Here is a 27,435-nt window from a genome sequence, read left to right as displayed (position 1 = left end):
CTGTTGCATGAAGTCTATGCTGTCTTACAGGTGCCTTTTGATCAAGTGCTAAATCATCTCTCATCCCACTGTGCTCTCTCCTAGTGACCTTCACCCTATACTGCCAAGTGAGCTGGATGGCATCAATGGCATTGCTGGCTTGGGAAACGGAGGTAAGTGTGCAAACCCAGAAAATATGGGGAGTAGGCTAACACCATGAGCATCCGAGGCCCAGAACCAACCTGAGTGCCCACAGTGGGCACTCAGCATTTTGTATATGTGTACTGATTTGCACTTAATCTTCTTCATAAACATGGACCAGAACAGTCCTTAGACTCGAATTTACTTCCTGTTAATAAATACCTGTGGAAAGACTGGACATTGAATTGGTACCAGCTTGGCACTAGGGTTCTGTTGGTTTCTATTGCTGAATGCTCGAGGCCCAAGAGAGCAGCTGTCATTACTTCATTGTCCCAGGGTTTTGTAGCAGGCTGCTGGTTGTGGTCTAGCCTCGGGAAGTAGCTGTTCAACCTGTCTGAGGTGTTCCTCTATAAATCGGCAACATGTTATGTTCAAGCTGGATTATGGCAGACTGCATCCCACTGATTATGCAACCTTCTGAATCATTTCTATTCAGGATGAAGTGTGTGCCTTCCCAAGTGTCTGTGTAGGTAGTGCTAATAATTTTCCTTGCTCAATTCTTTTAGAGATATCTGACTCATGTTTTTTTTTTCTCTTCTCTAAAGTGAGAAGATATATGCAAAAAGATGCTTTTGGAGCAGACAGAAGAAGAATAAGAAGAATTTATTTCTAGGGAATGATATAACTTAATAGTCCGTTCCCAGGTTTTCTTTGGGAGCTGTTAACTTTTACTTGAAACAACACATTTGTAAACAGAAAGTTGTGAAGTTTGCTCTTTATTCAGTAGTATGTACTTGTCTTCTTGCCAGAGTCTGGCCAAGCACTGGGATTCAGCTTGTAATGTCATTGTCTTTAGACTGAGAACAGATATGTCAGAAGTTCCTCTGATAAATCATTTGATCCAGGTTATCAACAGGATATGTTAGGTGCTGTGACAAGGCTGGGAGAGGAAGGGATTAGATGAGCATTGGCTGAGAGACTGGACAGTGGATCTGAGAGTTGACATTGGCCTGAGGTAGCAGAAAGCTGGCATGAGCTTCTCCAACAGGCGTAGCTGAGCACCAGCTGAGGACAGAAGAGAAACCCCTGTGCTCCTATTAGGGACACAGGAGTCTGCACTTTCTCTGCCCACAGCTGTCTGTGCCTGGGGTCTTCTGTTCTCTCCTCGGCCCACTGTTGCCTGCTGGCAGCTTGAAACTCAGCTCAAAACTCACTACGTTCTTTGGCTTTCCTGGGTTACTTAGCATCCTCCATCCTCTGAGCATTATATATATTTGTTTCCATTATTTCTGTTGAGTAGGCATGACAGATTTTAGATTTGTCTGGCCTACAAATCGCACTCTTCATTGGTGTTTTAAGAAAGAGTTTGCCAGCTGTGCTACCAAGGCAGTTTAGTTCTGTCTCAGTTACTGATATGTGAGGCAGAGGAAGCATATGTCAGGACTGTCTACTTTGTCACATGACTCATGTATTTCTGGGGTTCATCGCCTTGCCATATGTGGCTATATTGCAATCAATGTAGGTATTTTGCCAATATTGAGAATGTAGTAATTACTGATTTCAATCTGTAAATGCCAGCAAGCCAAAAGTGCCTGTGGGTACACTGAGTGCTATTCTGATTTTCTCTCTTGCTCTTGGCCCCTCTAGGGATGCTGGGCAGCTTGAATACACTAACAATTTTGTCTCTTTGCCTTTCAAAAGTGCTCGCAAACGTGTCACAAGAAAAGGTCTGGCCTACCAGAGCCTGGAACATGAAGGACTTTGAAAATGTAAGTGAAGAAACCATATCATCCTCCTCTAGGAAGTCATGTCTGCTATTACCATGTAGCTAGACCAGGAGAGAACTGTTTCTTGAGAACTGTTTGAGTTATGCCAGAGGCGGGGGAGGGGGTGATACACGCCATGTATTGGGGCTTTCGTGGCCTGGGCCTTATATGAGGGGGCATTTACGTGTACACACAACCAGTCTTTCATAAAGGTTCTGCTAGGTTCTGACAGGTAATTGGTTTGTTTCTGGTGTCTTAAAGATGAGAGTGTTGCCGTATTATTCAGTGAAGTGTAGCTGACAATATCATAGGTACATGATTTATAAGTCCGCCTTGGTTCTCGCTGCAATTCATGAGGTATTTTCTATTAGCAATTTTACAAAGGAGTTCTCAAAATAGGAGAGACTTATTTATGGTCATATAATAAATCTGTAAAAGGCAGAACTGGGATTTAAATTCATATTCCTTTAAGGTTTATTTTAATCTACTTTAGTGTGTGGTATGTGTATGCTGTGTGTGTGTGGTGCATGCATGTTGAGTATGCTAAATGTGTAGGTCTGTGTGGTTTTATGTCAAGGCCAGAGCAAGATGGCAGTTATTTTCCTCTGTCACTGTCTGCCTTATTTCCTTGCGACTGAACTTTTGCAGCTGGGCTGGCAGGTTGACTGGCTGGCCAGCAAAATCCGAGGATTTTCAATGTCTGTAATACAATAATTTAGGTCATCTCTGCTCCTCCCACTCCTGGGCTCATATGCATGCCTGACCCTGCCCAGGTTTTTTGTTTGCTTGTTTTTCTTTCTTTTTAAGTGAGTGCTGGGGATTTGGATTCAGGTCTTGATGCCTGCATAACAGGAGCTCCACTGCCTGAGTTCACTTAAGCATTGTTGTTCTGCTGCATTGCCCCGCCCCTTTCATTTTGTAGACTTTGTGGCTGGTGAATGGAGCATGGGTATTCTGTACCCAGTGCTGTGTTGTAATTGTCAGAGAACGGATTACTGGTGACAGGTTTGGTTTGATGCTCAGTGACTTCCAACATTGTTACCTTTCATTAGTTAGCAGACGGGGTTGTTGCCAAGTAACAGGAAACTCAGGTTATTTTCCAAATTCCAATTCTCTTTAACAAGTTACCTGCTCAACACTCTCATTCATCATGGGAAGAATTAGACTCTTCTTCATTTGTAACCAAATGAAATCCATACTATGCAAGACACAGGAAATATTTGTCAGAGAGAAGATGGAGGACGCAGAGGGAAGGACGCCTACAATTATGTCTTTCTCTCCCCAGTTGTCTTTGCAGAACAGAGTGGTGCTGTCTCTGGATTTAATTTAGCATACTCATTACTGCTAATAGTTATCTGCAAACCACCAGTGACCAATTGAAGAAATGGCTTGTCAGATCTCTAATGGAAACAAGTCATTTTTGAGCTTAGAGTTGTTATAATTTCAGCTGTACATGCGCTGTTACGCTGTGGGATCTGGGGCCTGAACTGAATGGGTTCTGATTGTTTCACATTGTGTATAATTAAAATATGCTCTCCTGTTAAAGGCTTGTTTCTATTTGATCGTAAGAGCAATAATAACTGCTGTTTATTAGGCTCTGGCTCTGAGCTTGGCACTTTAAATATGAAGTTTCTCATAATATTAGAGCAACTTTGTGAGGTCAGCAGTTATTCATTGTTGAAGGACGTGGTTTTAAATTTCATTATCAGATGAGGAAATTTAGCAGCATTGTATAATTTTGGCTTCACATCTGCCTTTTGAACCCTAAAGAATCCTGCCTGCCCTATTTAAGATACTTAGGAGATACCGAGGCTTGGGGATGTGGTGTGGCAAAGGTGTTCTCAAAGGACATTACTAAGGACCACAGCTTCTCCACATAGGCTGTCTTTTGGTCTCTTTTTGCTGGCGACTTTGGGCCAGCGGCTTAGCCTCCGTCTACTTCTCTTTCAGATGGGCTGTTAGGAGGATGATGCCTCTGTCATTGAGTACCTCATGTGTCAGGTGGCCCTCCTTCTCCTTACTGTCTTATTACTGTCATTTTTCTCAGCTCTGCCTTGTGATTGAAGTTTCTCTTGCTCAGACTGTTCTTGATGGCCAAAATCTCATTTTTCTGGAAGGTGACGGAGAGCTTTCTATGCCAATATGTTTTAGAATTTATGTTTTTTCTTTATGACTGTGGTCCTTTGGCTGCTGTTAGGTTTTTATGGCATTAATATTTTTTATTGTAGCATTTTCGAGAGCAAATTTTGCAGCTCAAGTTGAAATGACCACCCTGTTCTCACTGTATCCCTTGCAGGTCTTTATAAGTCACTGAAATTTTTCATTTGGCCTGAGCTACATTTTGTGGTGGCATTCTGGGCTTTCTGGGAGATGCCTCTAGGAAAAGAACTTGGCATCTAAGTGAGATTTAAAGGGACATGCATATGAAAGAGGCAGAATCATTTTGAGTTAGAAGGGAGACTCCTGCTTTTCTTGTTCTAGTCTTGGGTGACAACTGCATGAGCATCAGCAGGTGCATTTATCTAGGGTTTAGTGAGACATTGATCTGCTTGTGCTTCTCTCAGAGTTTATCTGTTCAGTAAACAGTTTCACATAGGCAAACCAGGTTGTCTGTCGGGTTGGGGAATCTGCAGTGGGTCCTGCCCTGGTAAGTTTCCCTGTTCTGATCTTACTGGAAAGATGGATAGGAAGATAGTTTGGTGATGCAGTGAGTGCATAAGCAGAGGGTACTGTGTGATCACCTGTGGATACCAGGGACAGATAGCAGTTGAGTAAGTGACCTGGGCTTGGAGAATACTATGTATATGAAGATTCTTATACAGCTTTGAGAGAGCATGTTAATAAAGTCAGGAAACTGTGAGAATGTATTTTCAGAATGAGGCTATCTCAAGGAAATATAGCCTAGAAGTAGGAAGGCAGTCTGTTTCTTGACTGTTACACTGCTGATTTTTTGTGAAGGTGAAAGGAGAGTATGGCCATAGCTGCAGAGCTAGAGGACCTCTGGTCATTTGACAAGCCTCATTTGCAAGCCCAGAGGGCTAGGGACTAAGAATTTGAACCCGGCCCTTCTGGCAGAAGGTCTTCCTGGTGGTTTCATGGTGTTGTACAAACACTGATGTGAAATCCAGGTTCCTTCCTTTATGTACTGAAACTGTTACCTGGTCATGTGCTGTCTGTGGTGACAGATGACAAAGTCAGCTTTACACATGGAAGGCCTTAGACAAGAAGTCAACAAAGAACTTTAGTTCACTGAAAGCCTGACTTTGGCTTCCCAGATGTTGTGTACTAGGGTCTTTGGATCAAACAGGACCTGGTGAAGTCAGCATTTTGTGAAGGTCTGTGATTGTCTGCTGGGACCTGGACTAGACCTATTGTTCCTTAAAAAAATGATTATGGCCATGGGTGGTGGGGCACACCTTTAATCCCAGTACTTGGGAGGCAGAAGCGGGTGGATTTCTGTGAGTTTGTGGCCAGCGTGGTCTACAAGAGCTAGTTCCATGACAGGCCCCAAAACAACAGAGAAGCCCTGTCTCAGAAAACTGAATTAAAAAAAAACAAAAACGATTATGTATGAGTGAGGAGGACCCTACATCTGGTGTGCATAGAATAGTTCACCTCCAGGTTTTGGCAGAGGGTGGCATAAGTAGTTTCCATTTCAGTTGTTTGTCATGAAAGCATCAGAGAGGAACCTGTATTCCACTGAGTGTGTTGGACCATAATTGTCTCTGATAAGACCCTCCGGTTTCTCATTTACAATAGTTACATATGAGACAGTAAAAGTATCCTTCTGCATATTGTCTTTTTATATTTTTGTAATTTTTCTTGGGTGGGGGGGGAATGAATGACTGGAAATGGGAGCTCTGGATGGCCCAAGCTTTAAATCAGAATCATATGCAGCCAACAATAGACCCCAGAGTCGACCCGACTTCCACTGGTGTCTTCTCAAGAATTGGGAGAAACTGGGTGGTGAGGTTGACAGCTGCTTTTCCTCATGTCTCAGCCTGATCTGCTTGAGGTACCGGAGTCCTTTGGTCAAAACCCTTATTCCTACTTGTTGAAAAGCTTGGCTTCAGCTGACGCAGTTGGTCAGATTTGAGTGGCTAATCTGATTGGCAGGGTTCCTATCTTGAAATTTGCTCTGTAATACCTGTGCTGCACTGGTTTGTCACTGGGGAGCATCCCCCTTGTCCTTCACCTCATGTCTGCAGCCTGACAGGTTAAAATCTATGCTGGATTTTAACTTTAGTTTTACGTCTCATTTGTTGACTACCGACTGGTGGTCCCATATGGCTGACTTCCAGAATGTCCTGTGAAAGTGAAGCCAGTGAGATATTTCAGGGTTGTGTAGCAGATTTTGAGCCTTGGTATAGGAAGAACCTAGCATGATTTCCAGACTGCTGAAGTCTGCCATAAGGTGAGGGTTGCTAACCACTGCCTGAAGTTCTGCATACCAGATTCTATTTTCTGTGGTCCTCTTGATTTCCTTGACCTGGGAATAAAGTTTGTAAGTTCTTGCCATGGTCCTCGAGGCCCAGCCCAATGTGATGGTCAGTTCTTTGTTTCTTGGTATTTGGCATGTTCTTGTCTCTGTGTCACACAGTGCTCCATCCCACAAACTGCTTTTTACCACCACACCCAGCTTCTTCCCGTCCCAGGCCTGGGACACTGTGTCTCCCTTTCCTTGGTTGTCTGGACCTTCATGTCTAAATTTTAATTTGAATATGTTAGAAAGTTTATCCCTAATGCTGTGTCCCAGTCTGTGTTTTGTCTCCTAGCAGTCCCTCAGCACCCTGTCTTTGAATATTTGCTAACATGTATCACTTTTCTGTCTTGTACTCAACATTGAAGCAAATAAAATAGTAGACTTTTAGCAGGCATATGTTGATTGAATGAGTAGCTGCATGACATACTGAACCACTAAATTTTGATTGCTTCTTCTGTAAAATGGGAAACTTAATATTTATCTAATAAACTTGTGGTAGTTGTTAATAAAATGAATGGAGATAACACAGCTAGAGGGAGACAGATTGTAATGAGGATGGGGCATGTAGAACCAGAGTGACAGGAAAAAGAGCAGAAACGAAACCGAGGTGAGGCTAAGAGTGGGAAGAGTTTGAGCAAGGCAGCAGCAGAAGAACCTGCTGGGATCCAGCCAGGCCTAGTGGCATGCAGGATGAGGATTCTCTGTGGACTTACCTGTGTGACATGGGTCTTTACAGTATCCAGGAGTCAATTTTGGCTTTTCACTGCTAATTGTTGGGCACAGAGATTTGTGCAGTGGCAAGGCCTAGATTGAGCCTTCTGAGTTCCCAGACTCCTGCATGTTCTGTTCTGGCCATGCCCTCCAAAAACCTGGCCAGATGGTGGCTGGGCAGTCTAAATTTCTACAATCTTTGTGAAGGCCATTTGGAAAGAGATTTTGATAGTTATAAAAATAAAATTACTCTTGAGCCCAATAATCCATTTTGGGGAAATTTATCCTGAATAATAAACCCACTGGAAGGGAAAGGAAAAAAAAGTCCCTGTTCACAAAGCTATTTCTTGCCACATTGTGTATAATTGTGAAAAATTGGGAACAAGGGAAATTACATTTTATATTTGCCATCTCTGACTCTTTGGCCCAAGCTTATTTTGAGGCTATTTCATAAATGAGGAAGCAGCTTTTGCAAACATGGAATGACTTGACTGTGAGCCTGGTTTGAGTTTAGACCTTACCTTTCAGATTGTGAAGCCACAGCATAGGAAGCCAGGAATGCTCAGTAGAGTATTGCTGAATAATTGACTCTCACTGATGTCACTGAAACTTTATACTGTCTCTGTGGGGGGGGGGGACGACACACATGTTTGTGTGTATCAGTGTTTGTTCATGTGTATATGCGTATGTAAAGGTTGTCATTGAATGCCTTTTTCAGTTTCTTTTTACCTACATTTTGAGACAAAAGTCTTTCTCCAAATCTGGCCATTAGGGATTTAGCCAGCAAGTGCCAGGAATTCTCCTTTCTTTACCTCTCTAGTATAGGCTTATAGGCTTACACTACCACCCATGGCTAATTTAATTGGGTAATGGGGGTCAGACTTGGATCTTTATGTTTGCATAACAAGCAAGCTTTGTGTTGACTGAGCTATCTGTCCAGTCCTAGTGTAATCTTTTAAAGTGATCATTAGCACATACATAGTGCATAGACTCACATGCAGGCAAAATACTTGTATGTATTTAAGATTGTAATCTTAAATAAAGTGATGGATATGTTTAGCTCTATAACAACATGAAACATACCTACAGTGTAATATTACATGAAAGCAGTGGAATCTATAGTCTTACCTGTGCTGTGCTGCTGTAAATGGTATTTGTGAGCAGAGACTGAAAAGCATGGGCAGAGAACTGACTGATGAGGTGGTTATGCTCCATATGTTACTCAGTTATTTTTAAACCAGCTTCTTTTTTACGTTTAATTTTATTAAAATTGTGTATGTGTGTGTGTGTTTAATGATGTGCACGTGTGTGCAGGTGCCCAAAGAGTCCAGAGGTATGAAGTTACTGGCAGTTGTGTGCCGTCTGATGTAGGTGCTGGGCCTCACACACGGGTCTTCTGGAAGAGCAGTACATGCCCTTAACCACTGAGTCATCTCTCCTGCCCTCAGTTTTTTGGTTTTGTTTTGTTTTGGGACAGGTTTTTTCTCTGCAGTCACACTGCACTTTCTATGTTGCCCAGGCTAGCCGTTAACTCACATGATTCCCTAGCTTCAGATGTGTGAGTAGTAGGATTGTTGGCATGAGCTACCATACTTGGCTGGGATCCAGTTTTAAGATCATATTCTGCTACAGTTTTGTTTGTGAATAAGTAGATATTTGCCTAGGAAAGTGTTCTTGATGGTTTGAAGACTCTAGGGAGTGTATTGGCATCAGAAACAAATTCTAAAGCATCTTCTCATTTCACTAACTCATTTGATGCTGTTGGCAGAACATTCTTATACACAATATTGCTCACCAGAGATGAAGTTTGGGAAACAAGAGGGCATACACTTTGTTATGTCTTGGTGAGATACGACAGCTTTTGTACATGCAAAGAGGATACAAAAATTATGTTAACCCAAAGCTGTGCTTGTGGAGGGCTGCAGTGAGAAATGGTTCCTTTAAAAGCTCTGCCCTGTGTACCGATTGCTAAGTGCTCGGCTCTGCCAGGTGCTTAGCTCCTTTAGTTGTCACAGCATCCCTTCAAGGTAATTGATTTTATTCTCATTTTATAGACAAGCCAACCAGTGACTCAAAGATGTCAGATAATCTTCCCAAGGTCACACAGCTCATGAGCAGCAGCAGAGTGGATTCCTATGATCCAAAGCCCTTGGTCTGAAGGAATGACATGGTAGAGTGGGCTTTGGTCTTTGGCAAGTCAGGAAACAGTCAGAGGGAGGTACTTTATGTTTCTGCTGAGGTCGACATCTTTTTTTTTTGTTGTTGTTGTTGTTTTTTTTTTATATTTGACTTTTGTATTTTTCTCCTTTGGTTGGAGCTTGCAGCCCGCCAAGGCTTTTTTGTTTGTTTGTTTTGTTTTTTGAGACAGCATTTCTCTGTAACTTTGGAGACTGTCTGGGAACTAGGTCTTGTAGACCAGACCTGCTTCGAATTCACAGAGATTCACCTGCCTCTGCCTCCCAAGTACTGGGATTAAAGGCATGTTCCACCACTGCCTGGCCAACTAAGGCTTTGATGGAGAATGGGAGCAGGAGGGAACGAGAGTCTCCCAGAGGCAGATCTTGCAAATAGGATCCTCTCATTTTAGATGACTGCCATTCCCAGCAGTGTGAGCTTCTGAGGGCTGGACTGTGGCAGATGCAGCCCTAGTGTTAGATTACTTTTGAGCACTGTTTCTAAGTCATAGTTGGTGGGTGTTATATTTTGGAGTGTTTATTCCTCTTGCATGATAAGCAGTTTTCAGTTCTTCCATATCAAGCCCCCCTACTCTTAGAATTTGCTTCTCATAGAGGGGGAAATTATGCATAAGGAAAACATTACTGTAGTTTGAATTATTTTCTGAAAAACCTCTGTGAGTGTGTGTGTGTATCTGGTAAGGTGGGCAGAAGCCAGACCATACAGCACTTTGGACATATTTGAAAGTAAGAGTGATGGGGAAAACACGCAGAAATAAAAACCAAAACAAAAGTAGCAAGGAGAGGTTTATGCAGGAGAGTAGCATGAGCCGATCTGTCTGACTGGAGACAGTGAGGCTGTGTTTCCTTGACACAAGCATCCAGCCCGTGTTCTAGTTGTTTCCCGTGTTTCAACAAGTATGCGCGAGATGGATGTGTTCTTTCTGAGGTATGGTGGGTTTAAAGGTGAGTGGCCAGTGTGGCAGCGCAGTGTTTCTGAAATGGGAGAACAGAGGGTCTGTGGAAGCACCAGCCAGAGAAAACTTGAGGCGAGTGATGCTAGGCAGAGCTGACTGGTCAGCTGGCCAGAAAGATGTTTGTGTCGAATTTTATTCATTTAGGCTATTTGACATTTGTTTGACCTTAAGAAGGCACATTTGCTCTTCCCTTATGCTTAATAAAATCTCTATAAATAGGACTAGTATTCTTTCAAGTGTTGTTAGGACCATTCTAGCTATTGCCATAAATATTTTATTGGTAGCTGAGTAATAGAATAAAGTTTCTCTTTATAGGAAGCATCAGTCTTGGTAGAGTTTTGTCTGAATGAATGTTTTACGCTATATTTTCTTAAAACATTTAAAAGGGGTTTTAATGAACCTTCCAATTGTTTCTTGTGCCATTCTCTTAATCACAAAATTGAAGCCTTAAGTATTATTAACAAGAGGACAAGGGTAGAAAGCTTGAAAAGTATATTACACCTAGAATATGCTCATCATTTATCCAGTCCTAAAACTGTGTTTGTTAAGAAGAATAGTACAGATGGGATATGGAGAGGATGGGTCAGTGGTTAAGAACCTTTGCTTTGGATCCTATCAGCTATGAAACTAGGAGTCTTGCACATGCCTGAAACCCAGGCTTCAAGGTCAGCAGAGACAGGACCATCAGTGGGGCTTTCTGGCTTCATTCTATATGAGTCCAGGTTCAGGAAGAGACATAGTTTCAAAGGAATAGGCAGAGAGTGGTAGAAATGGTTATCTGATGTCTTCCTCGGGTCTCCATGTGCATGTATACATATGTTCATACACTCACACAGACACTGCACACATAAATAAATCTTTAAAAACAGAATAGTATGTGACATTAACTATTTTAAAATTGTCAAAAAAAAGGGGGATTTGATGAGTATGTATATGTGAAGATGTGCTAGAGTCCAAGTCTGGCTCTTCTATTTTAACCATGTTTCAGTTGCATTATGTCAATTATCTTTATTTGTTGTTGTTGTTAGATAACATTTTTCTGACTGGTCTGGAACTCACTGTGTATACTAGGTCTATCTTATTCAACTTCATTGAAATATAAATTTATATAAAGTAAAATTTACCAGTTTTAAGTATTGGATGTATTTTAACTTGTGTGTTCCTGTAACTGATAGTAACTAAGATATCTATGAATGTATTTTTTTCTGTTTGTGTGTGTATGTGTGTGTAAGTGTACAGTTCTAGGCTTTTGTAACCGTCACCGCAGTCAGCATTTACAGCAATTCCATAGTAACAAAATTTCCTTGTGTTGCCTCTTTGTGGTCAAACCCTCTCTCTGCCATCAACCTCTGACAACTAGTGTTGTGTTTTCTCCGTTCCTATCATTTTCCGTTTCCTAGAATATCATACATGGAAGCATGTGTTAATGTAATGTTTGGGATAGGCTTTTTTTCTGGTGGCATGTCATTGTAATCCATTCATGGTCTGCGTTTTGTAGCTGTGACTGCTGTTTCTAAGTATTGGTGACTGTTTGTCCAAGAGGGTTTGGAAGGGCTGGTGACTTCTTCCCAGCTTCCGATGCTTAGAAATCAATTGCAGTAACTCTCTGTGTTGAGGTTTCTGTGTGAGCATAGATTTCATTCTTTAAAGTGAGTTGGAGTGAAATTGCAGTCATTGATAAGTGTAGTAAGTGTAGGTTTTGGTCAGACACTGCCCAACTCTTAATTGGTGTGGCCATTCCCTTTTTCATCCTAGAGAGAGAGAATTCTGCTTTCTTCTCATTTTCTTCTGCATTTGCTGTTGTCAATTAAAATATAGTTTTAGCCATTACAATAGATGTGTTTCTCATTATAGTTTTATATTTCCCTAAAAGCTAAAGATGTTGAAATGATTTTTTTGTGTGTGCCTATTTACCATCTGCATATCTTCTGCTGTGTACTTTCTGCTCAAATCTTTTGCCATTTTTTTCTCCAAGAAAAATTGGGTTTTTGGTTGTTTTCTTACAGTTATATTTGGAGAGCTATTGTGTATTCTGGATATAATTCCTCTGTAGATATGTGATATGCAAATATTTTCTCCCAGAGTGCAGCTGTCTTTTCATTCTCTTAACACTCTTTTTCAGAGCAAGTATTAAATTTTAATGAAGCACAATTTATTGATTTTTTTTCTGTTATGGATCATGCTTTTGGTGTTATAGCTAAAGAACTGTTTGCCTTGTTGTAGATCCTAACAATTTTCTTTTATATGTTTTTGTCTAAAAAGTAATCATTATTTTCTTTGTTATATTTAGATCTGCTAGTTAATTTAAATCAGCTTCTATTTAAGATATAATTTAGGTCAAGGTTAGTTGTTCATAAAAGGATATCCAGTTCCAATACCATTTGTTGAAAGGAAGACTATCCTTTCTCCTTTTCATGCCTTTATTTGCTTGTTTATTGTGTGTGTATGGGCCGTGTGCATCTCAGTGCATGTGAGGTGGTCAGAGGACAACTTGACATAAATTTCCTTCTGAGGATCAAACAGGTCCCAGCCTTGGAGGCAGACACCCTAAGCTCCTTAAGCAGCTCCCAGGTTCCTTTTTCCTTTGATTGCTGTCACTCACTTGATAGAACATGGCCATGTTTGAAAGCGTTCATTTGTTTTTCCAACCTTCATGTTATATTCTCCTCTTCCAAGATGGTTTCAGTTCATCTGGCTCTTAACTGTTTGAAGTAAACTTTATCATCAGCTTGCTTGTGTTTACAAAAATCCTGCTAGTATTTTAATTGAATTTGTGTTAAATCTTTAAGTAAATTTCAAGAGAATTGATACTTTGTTAAGTAGAGTCTTCTAATCCTGGAATTTCACTTCCAAGAAAGTCACCTCCATTGGTTGTGGAGTGTTGCAAGGAGGGCTTGCTTGTTCATCCAGGCCGCCTGGCTAGCTTAGCCCCAAAATAACCACACAGAAACTATCTTAATTAAATCACTGCTTGGCCCATTAGCTCTAACTTCTTATTGGCTAACTCTTACATTTTAGTTTAACCCATTTCTATTAATCTGTGTACCACCATATGTCAGTGGCTAAGTTTTGGCAGCATGTCTTACTCTGGCGGTGGTTCCATGGCGATTCCCTGACTCTGCTTTCTTCTTCCCAGAATTCAGTTTCCTCTTCTCCGCCTACCTAAGTTCTGCCCTATCATACTAGGGCAGTTTTTAAATTCATTAACCAATGAAAGCTGCACATGCTCAGAAGGACCTCCTACACCATTTCCCCTTTTTTGTTTAAACAATAAAGGAAGGCTTTATCATTGTAAAATTACATATAACAAAACAGTTATCAAGCAAGAATTTCCATTATAATATTTATATCTACTTTATCTTTTATTATAACTAAGGAAAACTATAACTATAAATTTTTTAACTCCATCAAAGACTTCAGAAGGATATTATATTATCTAAATAAACAGGAAGTATACAACTTTTAAAACTATAGAATTGACAAGAGATATCTCTCTGCCTGTATAGTCACCCAGTGTTCTTCTGTACCATTGGGTCAGCTATCTTCAGCCTACAGGCCCATAGTATGCAGCAGACTTTTCCATGAAGCAGGACATTTTAAAGACAGTTCCGCCTATATTGGCAGTTTGCCAGTCATTTTCTTCTGTATCCTGCAGAATATCTTGCAGACTCTTTCATAAAGCAGGAACCCTGAATCATCTCACCTTTAGTCAAGGTCAGCAGTCATTTCTCTGTGTGTTTTGTGTGTCCATTTTTTACAGCATACCATGAAGCAGTGGTTCATGGGCAGCTGTGATGAACAAGCAGCCTCTCCTTGCAACAGTGGAGGTGTCACCAATGCTTTGTATTTTTAAGTATACAGTTGTGTGTCTTATTAGGCTAATACCAAAGGCTTTCATTTTTGGAGCGATTGGAGCTGCTGCTTAAAATGTTCAGTTTATGGTCATTTGTTCCAACTCTTTTGAAATATAATGGGTATTTGCATGCTGACCTTGCCATAATTACTTTTATGTACTAGAAAGTTTTTGTAGATTCTTTCAGCTCTCTTTTCTATCTAATGTGAGTACCTTAAATTTTATGTATGCGTGAGTGTGTGTGCACACTTGTGCACGTTATTACACTCCTCAGGACTTTAAATGTAGTGTTGAAGAGCAATTCCTGAAGTTAGGGTAATAGCATAAGGTTTTTCTCCTTTGGAAACACACACTTGCAAGATATTTATTATGTGCATGATACACACACTTTGCAGTTACTGTTAGCATGTTAATGAAGTTTCTAATTCCTGCATGGCTGAGTCCATCCCTGTGTCCCAAATGACAAATGCTTTTGGGTTGGTAAAATACTTTTACTGCATGTGCTGATATGATGATTTTTTTTTAACTGTTTGTTTGTTAGTGTGGCACCTCATGTGGACTGACCGAGGAGCAGTGAATTACCCTTGCATTGCTGGGGTCAAACTAATGATGTAGCAATCTGGTTATTCAGTTTCGAGTTTCTGCTAAAGGTTTTATGTTTGTGCTCACCAGGGATTTAGTTTGCAGTTTTCCTATAATGTTTCTTTCTGCTTTTGTAGAGTAGGTTATTCTCATCAAGCCAGCTGCGGAAGACCCACAACTTGCCGTTTCTGTAAGAAGTTGAAAAGAATGGCCATTGCTGACATTGCTTTTCATTTAAGTATTTGATAGGAATTGTTACTGAAAACATCAACTTGATATTTTTTTCCTTCCTTCCTTCCTTCCTTCCTTCCTTCCTTCCTTCCTTCCTTCCTTCCTTCCTTCCTTCCTTCTTTCCTCCTTTCTTTCCTCTTTTGAGGCAAGATGTCATAAAGCCCAAGGCTGTCCTAGAACCCACTATGTACTCAAGACACTTCTAGTCTTTCTGCCTCTGCCTTCTGAGGGTTGCATTAAGTCCTATACCTCCATATCTGATTTACATGGTTTTGGGGATGGGACCCAGGGCTTCAAACATGCTAGGCAATCATTCTACCAACCGACTTACATCCTCAGCCCCTAAAAGACATCAGTTTTGAAGATAGGTACATCACTGTTTAGGTTGTGTTTTCCTCTGGTGAGTTTGTTGTGTTTGCTATCTGATGTCTGGACAGAGAATTGTGCATGTTAGTGTTTTAATCATTGTGGAATCTGTATTGATTTGTCCTAGTTCAACTCCCCCCTTTTTTGGGTATTCAACTAGGGATGAAACTTGGGGGCTCATACATGTTTTTGTGATTTATTTCCTCTCTGATACTATTATTAGAGATTTGTTAGTTTTGGTGGAAATTTGAAAAAACTAGATTTTAAACTCAAGTTTTATTGTTGTTCCTCCATCCTATTTTAATATTTAACACAATTGGTTTAATAAAATACTGATTGGCCAGTAGCCAGTTGGGAAGTATAGGCAGGGCAACAAGAATAGAATCCTGGGAAGGGGAAATGCTCAGTCTGTAGTCGTCACCTAGATGCAGAGGAATCAAGATGAGAATGCCTCACTGATAAAGGGTACCAAGCTACATGGCTACATGACTAACACAGACAAGAATTATGTGTTAATTTAAGATGTAAGAGTTAGTTAATAAGAAGCTTGAGTTAATAGGCCAACCAGTTTATAATTAAAATAATAATATTAACAATATTTAACATGATTTCTTTATTGAATCAGTGGGAGTTTCATATTATGCACCCCAGTTCCACTCACCTCCCTTTTTCTCCATAACTCCCCTCTCTTTGTAATAGTCTCCAAACGAAAATTTAAAAAAAAAAAGAAAAATCAAACAAAAACAGGAAAACGAAGAGAAACAAAAAGAAAAAAAACACAAAACAACAAAATAAAACAGCAAAGTTTCTCTTTGCTCCTTCATCTTTCCTGCCTTTCAATACCTCTTCATTTGTCCTGGTAGTATTGGGAGTTATGGTATGTGAGACAGTATACACTTTTGTTCAATCAACTTTCCTTGCAAATATTCATTGTAATGAGTCACTGGTCTGGTTCAAGGCCTCTGGTTTCTGGTTTACAATTGATGTGGGAGTGTCATATATCCGTTGCTTTCATTGGTTAATTAATAAAGAAACTGCTTGGCCTGATAGGTTAGAACATAGGTGGGTGGAGTAAACAGAACAGAATGCTGGGAGGAAGAGGAAGTGAGCTCAGACACCATGCCGCTCCTCTCCAGGGCAGATGCGATGAAGCCAGCCGCCAGGTCAGACATGCTGAATCTTTCCCGGTAAGACTGATGCTACACACATTAAGAGAAATGGGTTAACCTAGATGTGAGAATTAGCCAGTAAGAGGCTAGAGCTAATGGGCAGGCAGTGTTTAAATGTATAAAATTTGTGTGTTGTTATTTCGGGGCATAGCTAGCCAGGCAGCCAGGAGACGGGCGGCAGGAACGTAGCCCTCAGCTCCTTCTACACACAATCTACTGGATCCTTACTGGAACCGCTCCTGGATATTGTGTGGCCACCCCAGGTCATGGCGATTCTGCAGTTATTGTTCCACAGGACCAGTCCCTTCAAGAGCTCCAGCAGGTCCTAGATGAGGTGGGCAACTTAAGGTCCAGCTGTGGGCCTGGGTAGTAGTTGAGCTGATCAGTTCAGGCCACTGAGGCCACCCTCTCCAGGCAAGGAGCTGAGCCAGCTCCTCTATGCCCACAATGGGCATGACAGGGATAATGACAGCTCTCTTGCTGCAGTGTCCAGCAAGGGGCAGGACCAGTTATTCCAGGGCCAACATAGGGCAGGGCTGGCTCAGCATGGCCTTCTGATTCTGTCACCCATGGTTTCTATGTCCCCTGAAGTGACACAGGCCACAGATAGAAACATAGACCCCAGTTGCACTAGGACCATGGACCCAGACATGACCCTCAGCAGCAGCTTGGGCCCAGATGACTTCCTGTCTCTGGGTGGAAGCACAGGCTACTCACATCAGGATGACACTGGTGGCCTTACAACCCCCAGACACCAAGAGGGCCACAGGTTGTATCCCTGGCCCTGGGGATTCTGTGTAACTTTTGGTAGCAGCACAGACCCTGGCTTTGGTGGGACCATGGACCCAGACATAGTCCTCAGCAGCAGCTGAGTCTGGATGTTACTATTTACCCAACTCGCAGTACTGGCCACTTAGATCAGCACAGCCCCCATGTCAGTGTGGTCCTCAGACACTGACATTGACATGGCCCCAGATCTGGGGCATCTACATGGCCTTCAATGGTAACAGTAAACTCAGACAAATAGACGCTGGTTGCGGTAGGGCCACAGTCCCACACATGACTCTCAGCTGTAAATCTTACCCAGATGTCACCATGGCATTGAGTTCAGGCCACTCATATCTCCATGGCCCCAGCTGTAGCATGTCCTTTGGCCACCAATATGGACTTGGGTGACTGACTTGATCCTGGGCATCCACATGGTCTTTGGTGTCAACTTAGGCCACAGACTTCAACAAGATTTCCAACTGTAGTAGGACCACAGACCCAGACATGGTCTTTGGTAGCAACCCAGGACCGGATGTCACCATGGCCCCAGGTGGTGGTGTAGGCCACCCAGACCAGCGTGGCCCTTGGACATGAACATGGCTTCAGATGGTAGCCCCAAACGTAGGAATCCGCATGGCCTTCATGGCAACAGGAGCCACAGACATTAACACACACCCTGGCTGCTATAGGGCCACAGACTCAGATGTGGCCATCGGCAGCAGCCTGGGCCCTGATGACCCTATGGCCCCGAGTAGTAGCACAGGCCACTCAGGTCATTATATACTGCCCTGGCTGCAGTATGTCCCCTGGACTCCAGCACTCTACAGGTTGCATTGCAGACCCCAGACCAATGAGTGGTCCCTACTGACCACATGGACCATGGTCTTGTGTAGCAGCCTGTGTCTGTATGTCACCGTGGCCCCAGGTGGCAGCACAGGCCACACTGGTGAGTTTGGCTCCAGCATTAGCATGGCCCTCAGACACCAACATGGCCCCAGATTGCGGCCCAGACCCTGGGAATCCAAGTGGCTCTTATGGCAACAAACCACCGATATCAACACAGACCCTAGCTGCAGTAGGGCCTTGGATTTTTTTCCCCTTTCTATTTCACCAGTTTCTAGTTTTATATTTATTTTGTCCTTAATTTTGTTTTCCTTAGGTTAATTTTGCTTATTTTCCTGCTTCTGAGCTAGAGACCTCAATTGTTGACTTGAGACCTTTCTTTCCTAAAGCATTTGGCTTAGAGATTTCCTCCTCAGTATTGCTGTCACTGTGTCCAGCTATTTTTAATACATCATATTTTTGTTTTTGTTTAATTCATAGTGTCTTCTAATTTTCTCCATTACTTCTTCTTTGATCCATGCATGGCTGGCCAGAAGTGTGTTGGTTAAGTATTTTTTTTACTGCTTCTTTTTAGTTTCTGACTTTTGGTATAATGGCATTTTGGTCAGAGACCATAGTTTGGCTTTGGTGTTTTTAAGTATGTTAAGGTTTGTTTTGTGACCTAGAATATCTTGGCAATGTCCCTGCTGACTTGAGTACACGGTTAGTGTCTCCTGAATGTAAATAAGTTAGACCTGCTGGTTCATAGTATTGTTTAAAATTCTTATGCATTTTTTCTGACTTTTGTGGATTAATGAGATAGGCATGTTGGTATCTCCAACAGTAACAGTTCATGAATCTGACACTGAAGTCCTGGACTTCTGCACACTGGGATCTTTGCTTTTTATCATCATGTCACATCCCTCTTGTTCTTGACTGAATCTTTGTTTTGATGTTATCATAGCTCTCTTGTAGTTAGGGCTCACACACTGTATTTTTTTCTATTCATTTGAAAATATTTTTAACTTTTATTTTTATTTTATGTGCATGGGTGCTTGTGTGTCTGTATACCATGTGCATTCAGTGTCTTCAGAGGCCAGAAAAAGGGGATCCCCTGGGACTGGAATTACAGATTATTTTGAGCCACCATGTGGGTGCTGAGCATCAAACCTGGGTTCTCTTACTTACTGAATTGTCTCTCCAACCCTCTTTATTTTTTAACTTACTTCTATTCTTAGGTATATAGAATAAATTTCTTTTTTTAAACAATCTTTATTTTACATACCAATCCCAGTTTTCCCTTCCTCTCCTCCTCATGCTCCCCCATAAATTCTTGTATATAAGACACAATTAGTTTTTTAAATATTACATTTATTTTGTGTGTGTGTGTGTGTGTGTGTGTGTGTGTGTGTGTGTGTGTGTACACGTGTGTGCTACAAGCATGAGTGTGAAGTTCTGAGGACAACTTGTAGGAGTTGTTTTATTCTTTTACCATGTGGGTCCTAGGGTTAGAGATCAGGTTGTCTGACTTGTTAGCTGTCTTATCAGCCCCATAATTGGGTTTAAAATCTGTTCTAACAGCCTCTGTATTTTAACTGGGGTATTTATTTCATCATTTAATGTGCATCAATGTATTTTGACTTAATTTTTTTTGACATAAAATTGTAAAAATTTTTCTAATTCTTTATTTTCTTTTCAAATCTCTTTTACAGTTGCTGTGGGACAATGGTTTATACCCTGTTAATTGTATTTTACTAAAATACTGATTGGCCAGTAGTCAGGCAGGAAGTATAGGCGGGGAAACCAGGCAGGAAGTAGAGGCAGGGTGACAAGAACAGGAGAATTCTGGGAAGAGGAAAGTTTAGTCAGCAGTCCTGACCTAGCCACAGAGGAAGTAAGATGTGACTGCCTCGCTGAATAAGATACCAAGCCATGTGGCTAGCATAGACAAAAATAATGGGCTCATATAAGTTATAAGAGTTAATAGGAAGCCTGAGTTAAAAGGCCAATCAGTTTATGACTAATATAGACCTCTGTGTGATATTCTTTGGGAGTTAATGATTGCGGGACCCTGGCAGGACAGAAACTCTGACAACATACAGTATTTGAATACTTTTCATACTTCAATTAAATATATTTGATTAAATTTTAAATAGATCTTTGTATAGTTTATCTTCAAATCCTTAAGGCATTTTAGTGGTTGCTTTGGGATGACTTGTCTCTCCCCTCCTCCATCTCTTCTTCCCTTTCTCCCTCCCTCCCTCCCTTGCCCTTTATGTCTCCTCACTCCTCTTTCCATTTCACCATAAGTAAGATGTGGAAAATGTGACTATTGCCTTCTCCCGAATTAATTATATTAACACACTTGCACACTTCTATCTAGACTGTTTTGTTTACTTCAGCAGTCACATGTATTTTAAAGAGTTTGCGGGCTTTTTATTTGAATAGTTTCTGTAACTGAATGTGCAGATATTAACAATTTACATTCCTTTTCCTTCCACTTCCAGGGCTCTACCCTTCATTTGGTATCATTTCCTTTCAATCTGAAGAACTTCCTCTGTCATTTCCTTTAGAGCAGGTCTGTTGCTGATGAGTCTTCATTTTCTTGCATTTGAGAGTGCCTTGTTTTACCTTCATTCCTCAGTGTTGTTCCTGGATGGAGAGTTTTGCATGACAGTTTCCTTCAACCTGTAATGCTTCCCATGCCCTGGCCTCTCTAGTTGTGATAGAGAAATCTGCCTTTTTATCCCCCCTACCCTGACCTTTGCATGTAATATGCTAAATTTCTCAGGCTCTCAATCATTGTTTTTGTCTTTAGTGTGCACCATTGTCTAGGTGTGAGGGAGGTCCTAAGCCATTTTCCAAATAGAATGCTTTAAATTATTTCTTTGGGTATTCTTTTCCCTGAAACGTCTTTTTTCTCTTATTTCTTTTAATATTTCAAAAACTATTTCAGAAACTCTGATAAACATTAGAATTTTATCTAATGTTTTATCTCAGAATTTTATTTAGAATTTTATCTCAGCATTCATATTAATGATTTTCAAGGGGACTTTTTTGGCCTCTTTTCTGTTGGAGTTTTATTGATTTGAATTTGGGCTTGTTTTGTTTTGGGTCTACTCCAAATAGCTAATCTACTGGCTAGTCAAATGGCAATGCTGCTTTCCAATTTACAATTTCTATTTGGTTCTCTTTTTAACATCTGTTTGGGTGCTGTTCATTTTCTGATGATTTCCATTTCAAGACATACAACTTTACATTCTTTTGTGGAAGTGGTTTGAGACAGTGTCACTATGTTGCCCAGGCTGTCCAACCTGATTATCTTCCATCATCCACCTCCTGAATAATTACAAGAATTTACTACCATGTCTGGCCCAGGTTTCACATATTTACATAGTCAGATATGTTTACTTTCTCCTCACAGAAATGCATGAGATTGATTTTATTATTCTTACATTAGAGATAAAGAAATAGAGGCTGGGTCTGACTGGAATGTTGTACCTTTTCATCGTCTCTCCTTTTCCCATTTTACTGTCTCCTCTTTTATGCAATCAGTAGTCTGTCCTGTATAATATATGTCATAATGTTTCTGTTTAACAATACATCTTGCATATAACGTCATTTAAGTACACGAACTGTTCTTTCTCTGTTACATCTTTGTAATACTCTACTGAGTGGACATACCATGATTTACTTAATCATAGACTGTTGGCTTAAGTAATTTAAATTATCTACCTATTATTTGATTTTTAAGAACTCTTTAAAGTTCTTTAAGATACATGCATTTAAAACCCTTTAAGACTACATAAGATACATGCTACACATATGTGAATAGTTCAGTGAATTAACAAAAACTAAATGCCACAGGCAGTCATTATCAATGAATGATAAGAAAGAGTGTTTTTACCACCCCAGAGGAGTCATTGATATTCCCAGTGCCACCCACTTTTCCTCTGCACCAGGTAACTATCATTGTAGACTCATTTTAAGTCTCTTTCTACCCGTGTTTCTCTTATTCCTGACAACACTTCTGAGGAGAGGAATACCCCCACCCCAACTCTCAGGCAGAGATTTAAAGCGTGAAGCAAAGAAGCAGAGTGTGGGGGTGGTAGGAGGACTTTGAAAACATTTAGCTGTTTAAGCATGGCGTTGATGTTTGTTTTGATACAGGAAATTAACTTAGTGTGTAGGTTTTGTCTCCTTGGGGTTAGGCTAGTCTTTTTGTTAGTCTGCTCAGAATGCTGGATCAACGGATCAAAATGTCAGCTATTTCCCATAGTCCATGAGGTCTACTTGGCAGATTAGGTTTCTGGAGTCCCAGCAGGATATGAGCCCAGCTAATTATGTACTATCAGTGTGATCCTTGATCTTGTGTACAATAGGAGTGGTACTTTCACAGTGTAGCTTAAGAGTTGAGGCTCCACATACTAAGATCTATGTCAGTATTTGTTTGCACAATTGGATCTCAGTAAAAATCACTTTGAGAATAGCCCTGCCCCCCTTATTTTGACAAAATTTAAACTTAGAGAAAAGTTGTGATATTATAGATCACTGTCAATTTACCAGTTAACGTCCTACATTTGATGTATTTCCCTTTTTCTCTTCTAGCACTCTTAGTGGCAGATACTACCACACAGCACCCTATGTACTTGGGCATTGAGTCATCTTGTTAGGATACTCTCCTAGAAAATCATAATGTTACAACCTAACAAAGTTGTTTTCTGATTTCCCATAGTTATCATTTCCATATGTAATAAATATTTAAACATTTGAGAGTCTTCCATTATGCTTGCCAGTCTTGTTTCTGTAACCTCAGTTTGTTTAGAAGACTTGCCCTATTATTTTTACTAGATTGTCATTAGGATTTTTGAAGAATTCAGGTCTATTGTTTTGCACAATCCTTCAACTTAGATTATTCCGATTGACTCCTTGATGGAATTCACGTTAATGACTGCAGGCTGGAGTGCTTTAGATGAATTGTTTGCTCTGTGATTTATTTCTGTCTCTCTTTTTCTTCCCTTCCACCTAATGCTATCTTAGTATCCCAGCCCCATCTCCTAGTCTCTTCCTTTCCTCCTTTTCCATTGCTTTTCCATAGCCATACATTCTTTTTCACTTGTTCATTTCCGTCGCTATCCATGCTGATGCTCTTCTGCTTGTGGCTAGTGGGAACCCTGGTGGATTGGTACCATTTCAATCAGGGTCAGCTCCTTCTGGTATTTGGCCCAGTTGCTGCACCCAAGTGACTCTCCTGTGCTGGTTTTACAGCAGATCACTGAGCTGAAGAAGGAGAACTTCAACCTAAAACTCCGCATCTACTTCCTTGAGGAAAGGATGCAGCAGGAGTTTGCTGGCCCCACTGAGCACATCTACAAAACGGTGAGTAGCCAGGTTTTCCCTGGAGACATTTGACTGGTATTTGTTCTTAGAGTTAGCATTAATGGCTGCTGTCATTCAATTTGGATTGATTTGGGGGAGCAAGATGATGCTAGAACAACCCTCAGAAAACTGAAGTTATGATCTTAAGGAAGTTTTTTTTTTTTTTGTTTTTTTTCGAGACAGGGTTTCTCTGTGGTTTTGGAGCCTGTCCTGGAACTAGCTCTTGTAGACCAGGCTGGTCTCGAACTCACAGAGATCCACCTGCCTCTGCCTCCTAAGTGCTGGGATTAAAGGTGTGCACCACCACCGCCCGGCTATAAGGAAGTTTTTAAATTGTTTTGTCATCAGATTTCTGATTCACAGTCTTGATCTCAGTTGTCTTTTCATAATTATTATTTGGAAACTGGCAGTGGATCAGAATATTAGCTTTGTAACTGAATAGTAGTGTTACCAACCAGTGGGGTGGGTGACTTTTAGCCAGTCACCCCTCTCTCTGGGCTTCCTTCAATAGGGAAGTGATAGCCACAGGGCTGTTTGGATGAAATCAGAGTGACTGGTGCAGTGGGGTGACGGGAGCAGTGGGGTGATGGGTGCAGTGGGGTGACGGGTGCAGTGGGGTGATGGGTGCAGTGGGGTGACGGGTGCAGTGGGGTGACAGGTGTAATTGGGGTGCAGTGGGTGACAGGTGTAATTGGGGTGCAGTGGGTGACAGGTGTAATTGGGGTGCAGTGGGGTGATGGGTGCAGTGGGGTGACGGGTGCAGTGGGGTGATGGGTGCAGTGGGGTAACGGGTGCAGTGGGGTGACAGGTGTAATTGGGGTGCAGTGGGGTGACGGGTGTAATTGGGGTGCAGTGGGGTGACGGGTGTAATTGGGGTACAGTGGGTGACGGGTGCAGTGGGGTGATGGGTGCAGTGGGGTGATGGGTGCAGTGGGGTGATGGGTGCAGTGGGGTGACGGGTGCAGTGGGGTGACGGGTGCAGTGGGGTGACGGGTGCAGTGGGGTGACGGGTGCAGTGGGGTGACGGGTGCAGTGGGGTGACGGGTGCAGTGGGGTGACGGGTGCAGTGGGGTGACAGGTGCAGTGGGGTGACGGGTGCAGTGGGGTGATGGGTGCAGTGGGGTGACGGGTGCAGTGGGGTGATGGGTGCAGTGGGGTGACAGGTGCAGTGGGGTGACGGGTGCAGTGGGGTGACAGGTGCAGTGGGGTGACAGGTGCAGTGGGGTGACGGGTACAGTGGGGTGACAGGTGCAGTGGGGTGACGGGTACAGTGGGGTGACAGGTGCAGTGGGGTGACAGGTGCAGTGGGGTGACAGGTGCAGTGGGGTGACAGGTGCAGTGGGGTGACGGGTACAGTGGGGTGACAGGTGCAGTGGGGTGACAGGTGCAGTGGGGTGACAGGTGCAGTGGGGTGACAGGTGCAGTGGGGTGACGGGTGCAGTGGGGTGACTGGTGCAGTGGGGTGATGGGTGCGGGTACAGTGGGTGACGGGTGCAGTGGGGTGATGGGTGCAGTGGGGTGACAGGTGCAGTGGGGTGATGTGTGCAGTGGGGTGACAGGTGCAGTGGGGTGACGGGTACAGTGGGGTGACAGGTGCAGTGGGGTGACAGGTGCAGTGGGGTGACAGGTGCAGTGGGGTGACAGGTGCAGTGGGGTGACGGGTGCAGTGGGGTGACTGGTGCAGTGGGGTGATGGGTGCGGGTACAGTGGGTGACGGGTGCAGTGGGGTGATGGGTGCAGTGGGGTGACAGGTGCAGTGGGGTGATGGGTGCAGTGGGGTGACGGGTGCAGTGGGGTGACGGGTGCAGTGGGGTGATGGGTGCAGTGGGGTGATGGGTGCAGTGGGGTAACGGGTGCAGTGGGGTGACAGGTGTAATTGGGGTGCAGTGGGTGACAGGTGCAGTGGGGTGACAGGTGTAATTGGGGTGCAGTGGGGTGATGGGTGCAGTGGGGTGACGGGTACAGTGGGGTGACGGGTGCAGTGGGGTGATGGGTACAGTGGGGTGATGGGTGCAGTGGGGTGATGGGTGCAGTGGGGTGATGGTTGCAGTGGGGTGATGGGTACAGTGGGGTGACGGGTGCAGTGGGGTGATGGGTGCAGTGGGGTGATGGGTACAGTGGGGTGACGGGTGCAGTGGGGTGATGGGTGCAGTGGGGTGACGGCTGCAGAGGGGTGACTGAAGGGCAAATGGCTCCAGCAAGCGGTCAGTGCTGAGCAGTCACCATCATTGGCTTATAGACTTTGCTTAACCAAAATTAGGTTGGTCAGATTTTCTGCACTTTGACTCCTGTAGCCCTGTGTGGTTGCTTAGAACTGTCAGGAAATGTTTTTCCCACTTGAAGTCTTAACCTGCAGGTCTTTGTCTGTAAGCAAACTTTGTTTCTGAAAGTTGAAAGAAGAGTTTGACATTCTTCACATGAGTCCAAACAGTACACAAGTGCCTATTTCTTAGCTTTTGCTGGTAGATTAGCCCCTAGCCTAGGAATTACTTTGTCTTCTTGCTTCTGAAGTTTGTACTGGGGGAAACTTTTGAAAAGGGGAAAGGAGCTCCCAGCAGCAAGTGGGGTAGGAGTTGGGGGACTGCATAGGCTTTCCTGAAGAGAAATCTGACTGCCTTTCTGAGCCCTTTCAGGAGCTGAAACGCTTCCTTTTCCCTGAAGCCACAGTTTCCTCCTACAGTGTCGGAGTAGAAAGACAAAGAGCACGGTCCTTTTCTGGATGCAGTGGTGATGCAATCAGAATTTCAAGGGGAACCAATAGTTAGAGCACACTGTGCATGGTGGTCAGGCCTCTCAAGACTTCAGGTGGCAGGCTGTCAAACTGCTGCCCACTGGGTTCACAGGTTCATTTTGCTGTGATTCTCAAGAAGTTGAGACAGTGGATATTATCCTAGTGTGCACTGAGGAAACAGGCCTGGGGAATGCCAGTCACTTGCCTACTGTCCTGATGATACAGAGTGGATTTTGACCCTGACCTACCTGCCTCTGTGTATGACTTCTCCTTTTCACTGACTGAACGGCCTGCTCTTACGATCTTCCTCACCAAGCTTTTGTGTAGTGTGTGGTTCAGGTTCTGAATTTTAAGGACATAAAGGATGTGTCCTAAAAAGACGTTCTAATCGGATCCCCGGGCCCTGTTTTTAACTAGTATTGTCGATGTCCTGTGCAGAGGAGTCGTTTCATATAGAACATAGAGTTCTGTGTGACCCCTTTCGCGTAAGTACCAGCATGGTCTGTTCTGCATTTTACAGTTTTCATTCAATGATTTCTTAGATGTCTTTCCCAAAAGTAGTTTAAGAGCTCTTTTAGTCTTCCTTTTCTGACTTTATAATAGTCCATTTTGTGTTTTGAAGGCATTCTGACTCTTGGTTTGGAAATGGCTGTCATCTTACACAAACACTTAAAACTTGAGATACTGTGCATGGGGAGCATAGGCATGCTAGCTAGCCATCGGGTCAGGCACAAGCCATGCTCTTAGAACACACTCTGTCAGCGCCCATACCTGCTCTGCCCTGTGGGAGCTGGTGGAGGAACCCAAGGCTTGTGAGGTGTTCCTGACAGAGGCACACATGGAGATATTGTGCCCCACCACTCTGGGTCTTATCTGTTATGCAAAGGGACAGTTGTTCTAGAAAGAAATTCTGCCTCATGGGCAGGTTTGCCTTCCAGTCTGACAGCGAAGGAGAAATACAGGCTTCTTTCAGTGTGTATTTGGTTCCACAGTCCTCCCGTCACAGTGGGCACCTTGGCCCTCTCTTGACAGTATGGGATCTGACAGTCACAGCTCTCCTTTCTCATCTTCTGGATGTGTCTCTAAGGACAGGCACAGGGTCACCCTGCTGGCTGCGTTATTCTCAGGGTCTGTCATGTTGACTTCAGCTACACCCGTCACTAGCACTCAGGTGTGTGTGAAGTGAATACACGAGTGTCCACAGTGAAGGGGCCTGTGTCATTCAGTGTGGGCTGCACTCTTGACTCTGCGTGCTCCTCTCCCCAGAGCCACTAGGCAGGAAGGAGGGAGACATATCCTTTGG

At 42.8% G+C, this 27,435-nt stretch overlaps 1 protein-coding gene and 1 pseudogene across 6 annotated transcripts in view; both read left to right on the top strand.

The window, feature by feature from the left end:
- Cdk5rap2 (CDK5 regulatory subunit associated protein 2) overlaps positions 1-27,435 on the top strand; it is a 210,880-nt gene that overhangs the window by 8,462 nt on the left and 174,983 nt on the right. For 5 of the 6 annotated variants that reach the window (XM_075945801.1, XM_075945799.1, XM_075945800.1 and 2 more), the window contains exons 2-4: positions 85-152; positions 1,822-1,889; positions 23,291-23,401. In XM_075945801.1, the coding sequence (XP_075801916.1) occupies positions 85-152; positions 1,822-1,889; positions 23,291-23,401 (247 nt within the window). Of the gene's footprint in view, positions 1-84; positions 153-1,821; positions 1,890-20,529; positions 20,601-23,290; positions 23,402-27,435 lie in introns of those variants that run through there. The other variant, XM_075945803.1, reaches the window with a different exon arrangement.
- The window catches only part of LOC142833920 (high mobility group protein B1 pseudogene), a 147,923-nt pseudogene that overhangs the window by 60,046 nt on the left and 60,442 nt on the right, over positions 1-27,435 (top strand).

The sequence above is a fragment of the Microtus pennsylvanicus genome, chromosome 13 (genome assembly GCF_037038515.1).
Source record: "Microtus pennsylvanicus isolate mMicPen1 chromosome 13, mMicPen1.hap1, whole genome shotgun sequence".
NCBI classification, from domain to species: domain Eukaryota; kingdom Metazoa; phylum Chordata; class Mammalia; order Rodentia; family Cricetidae; genus Microtus; species Microtus pennsylvanicus.
Note: the sequence above shows the minus strand (reverse complement) of the source record. Positions and strands in the feature narration are given on the sequence as shown.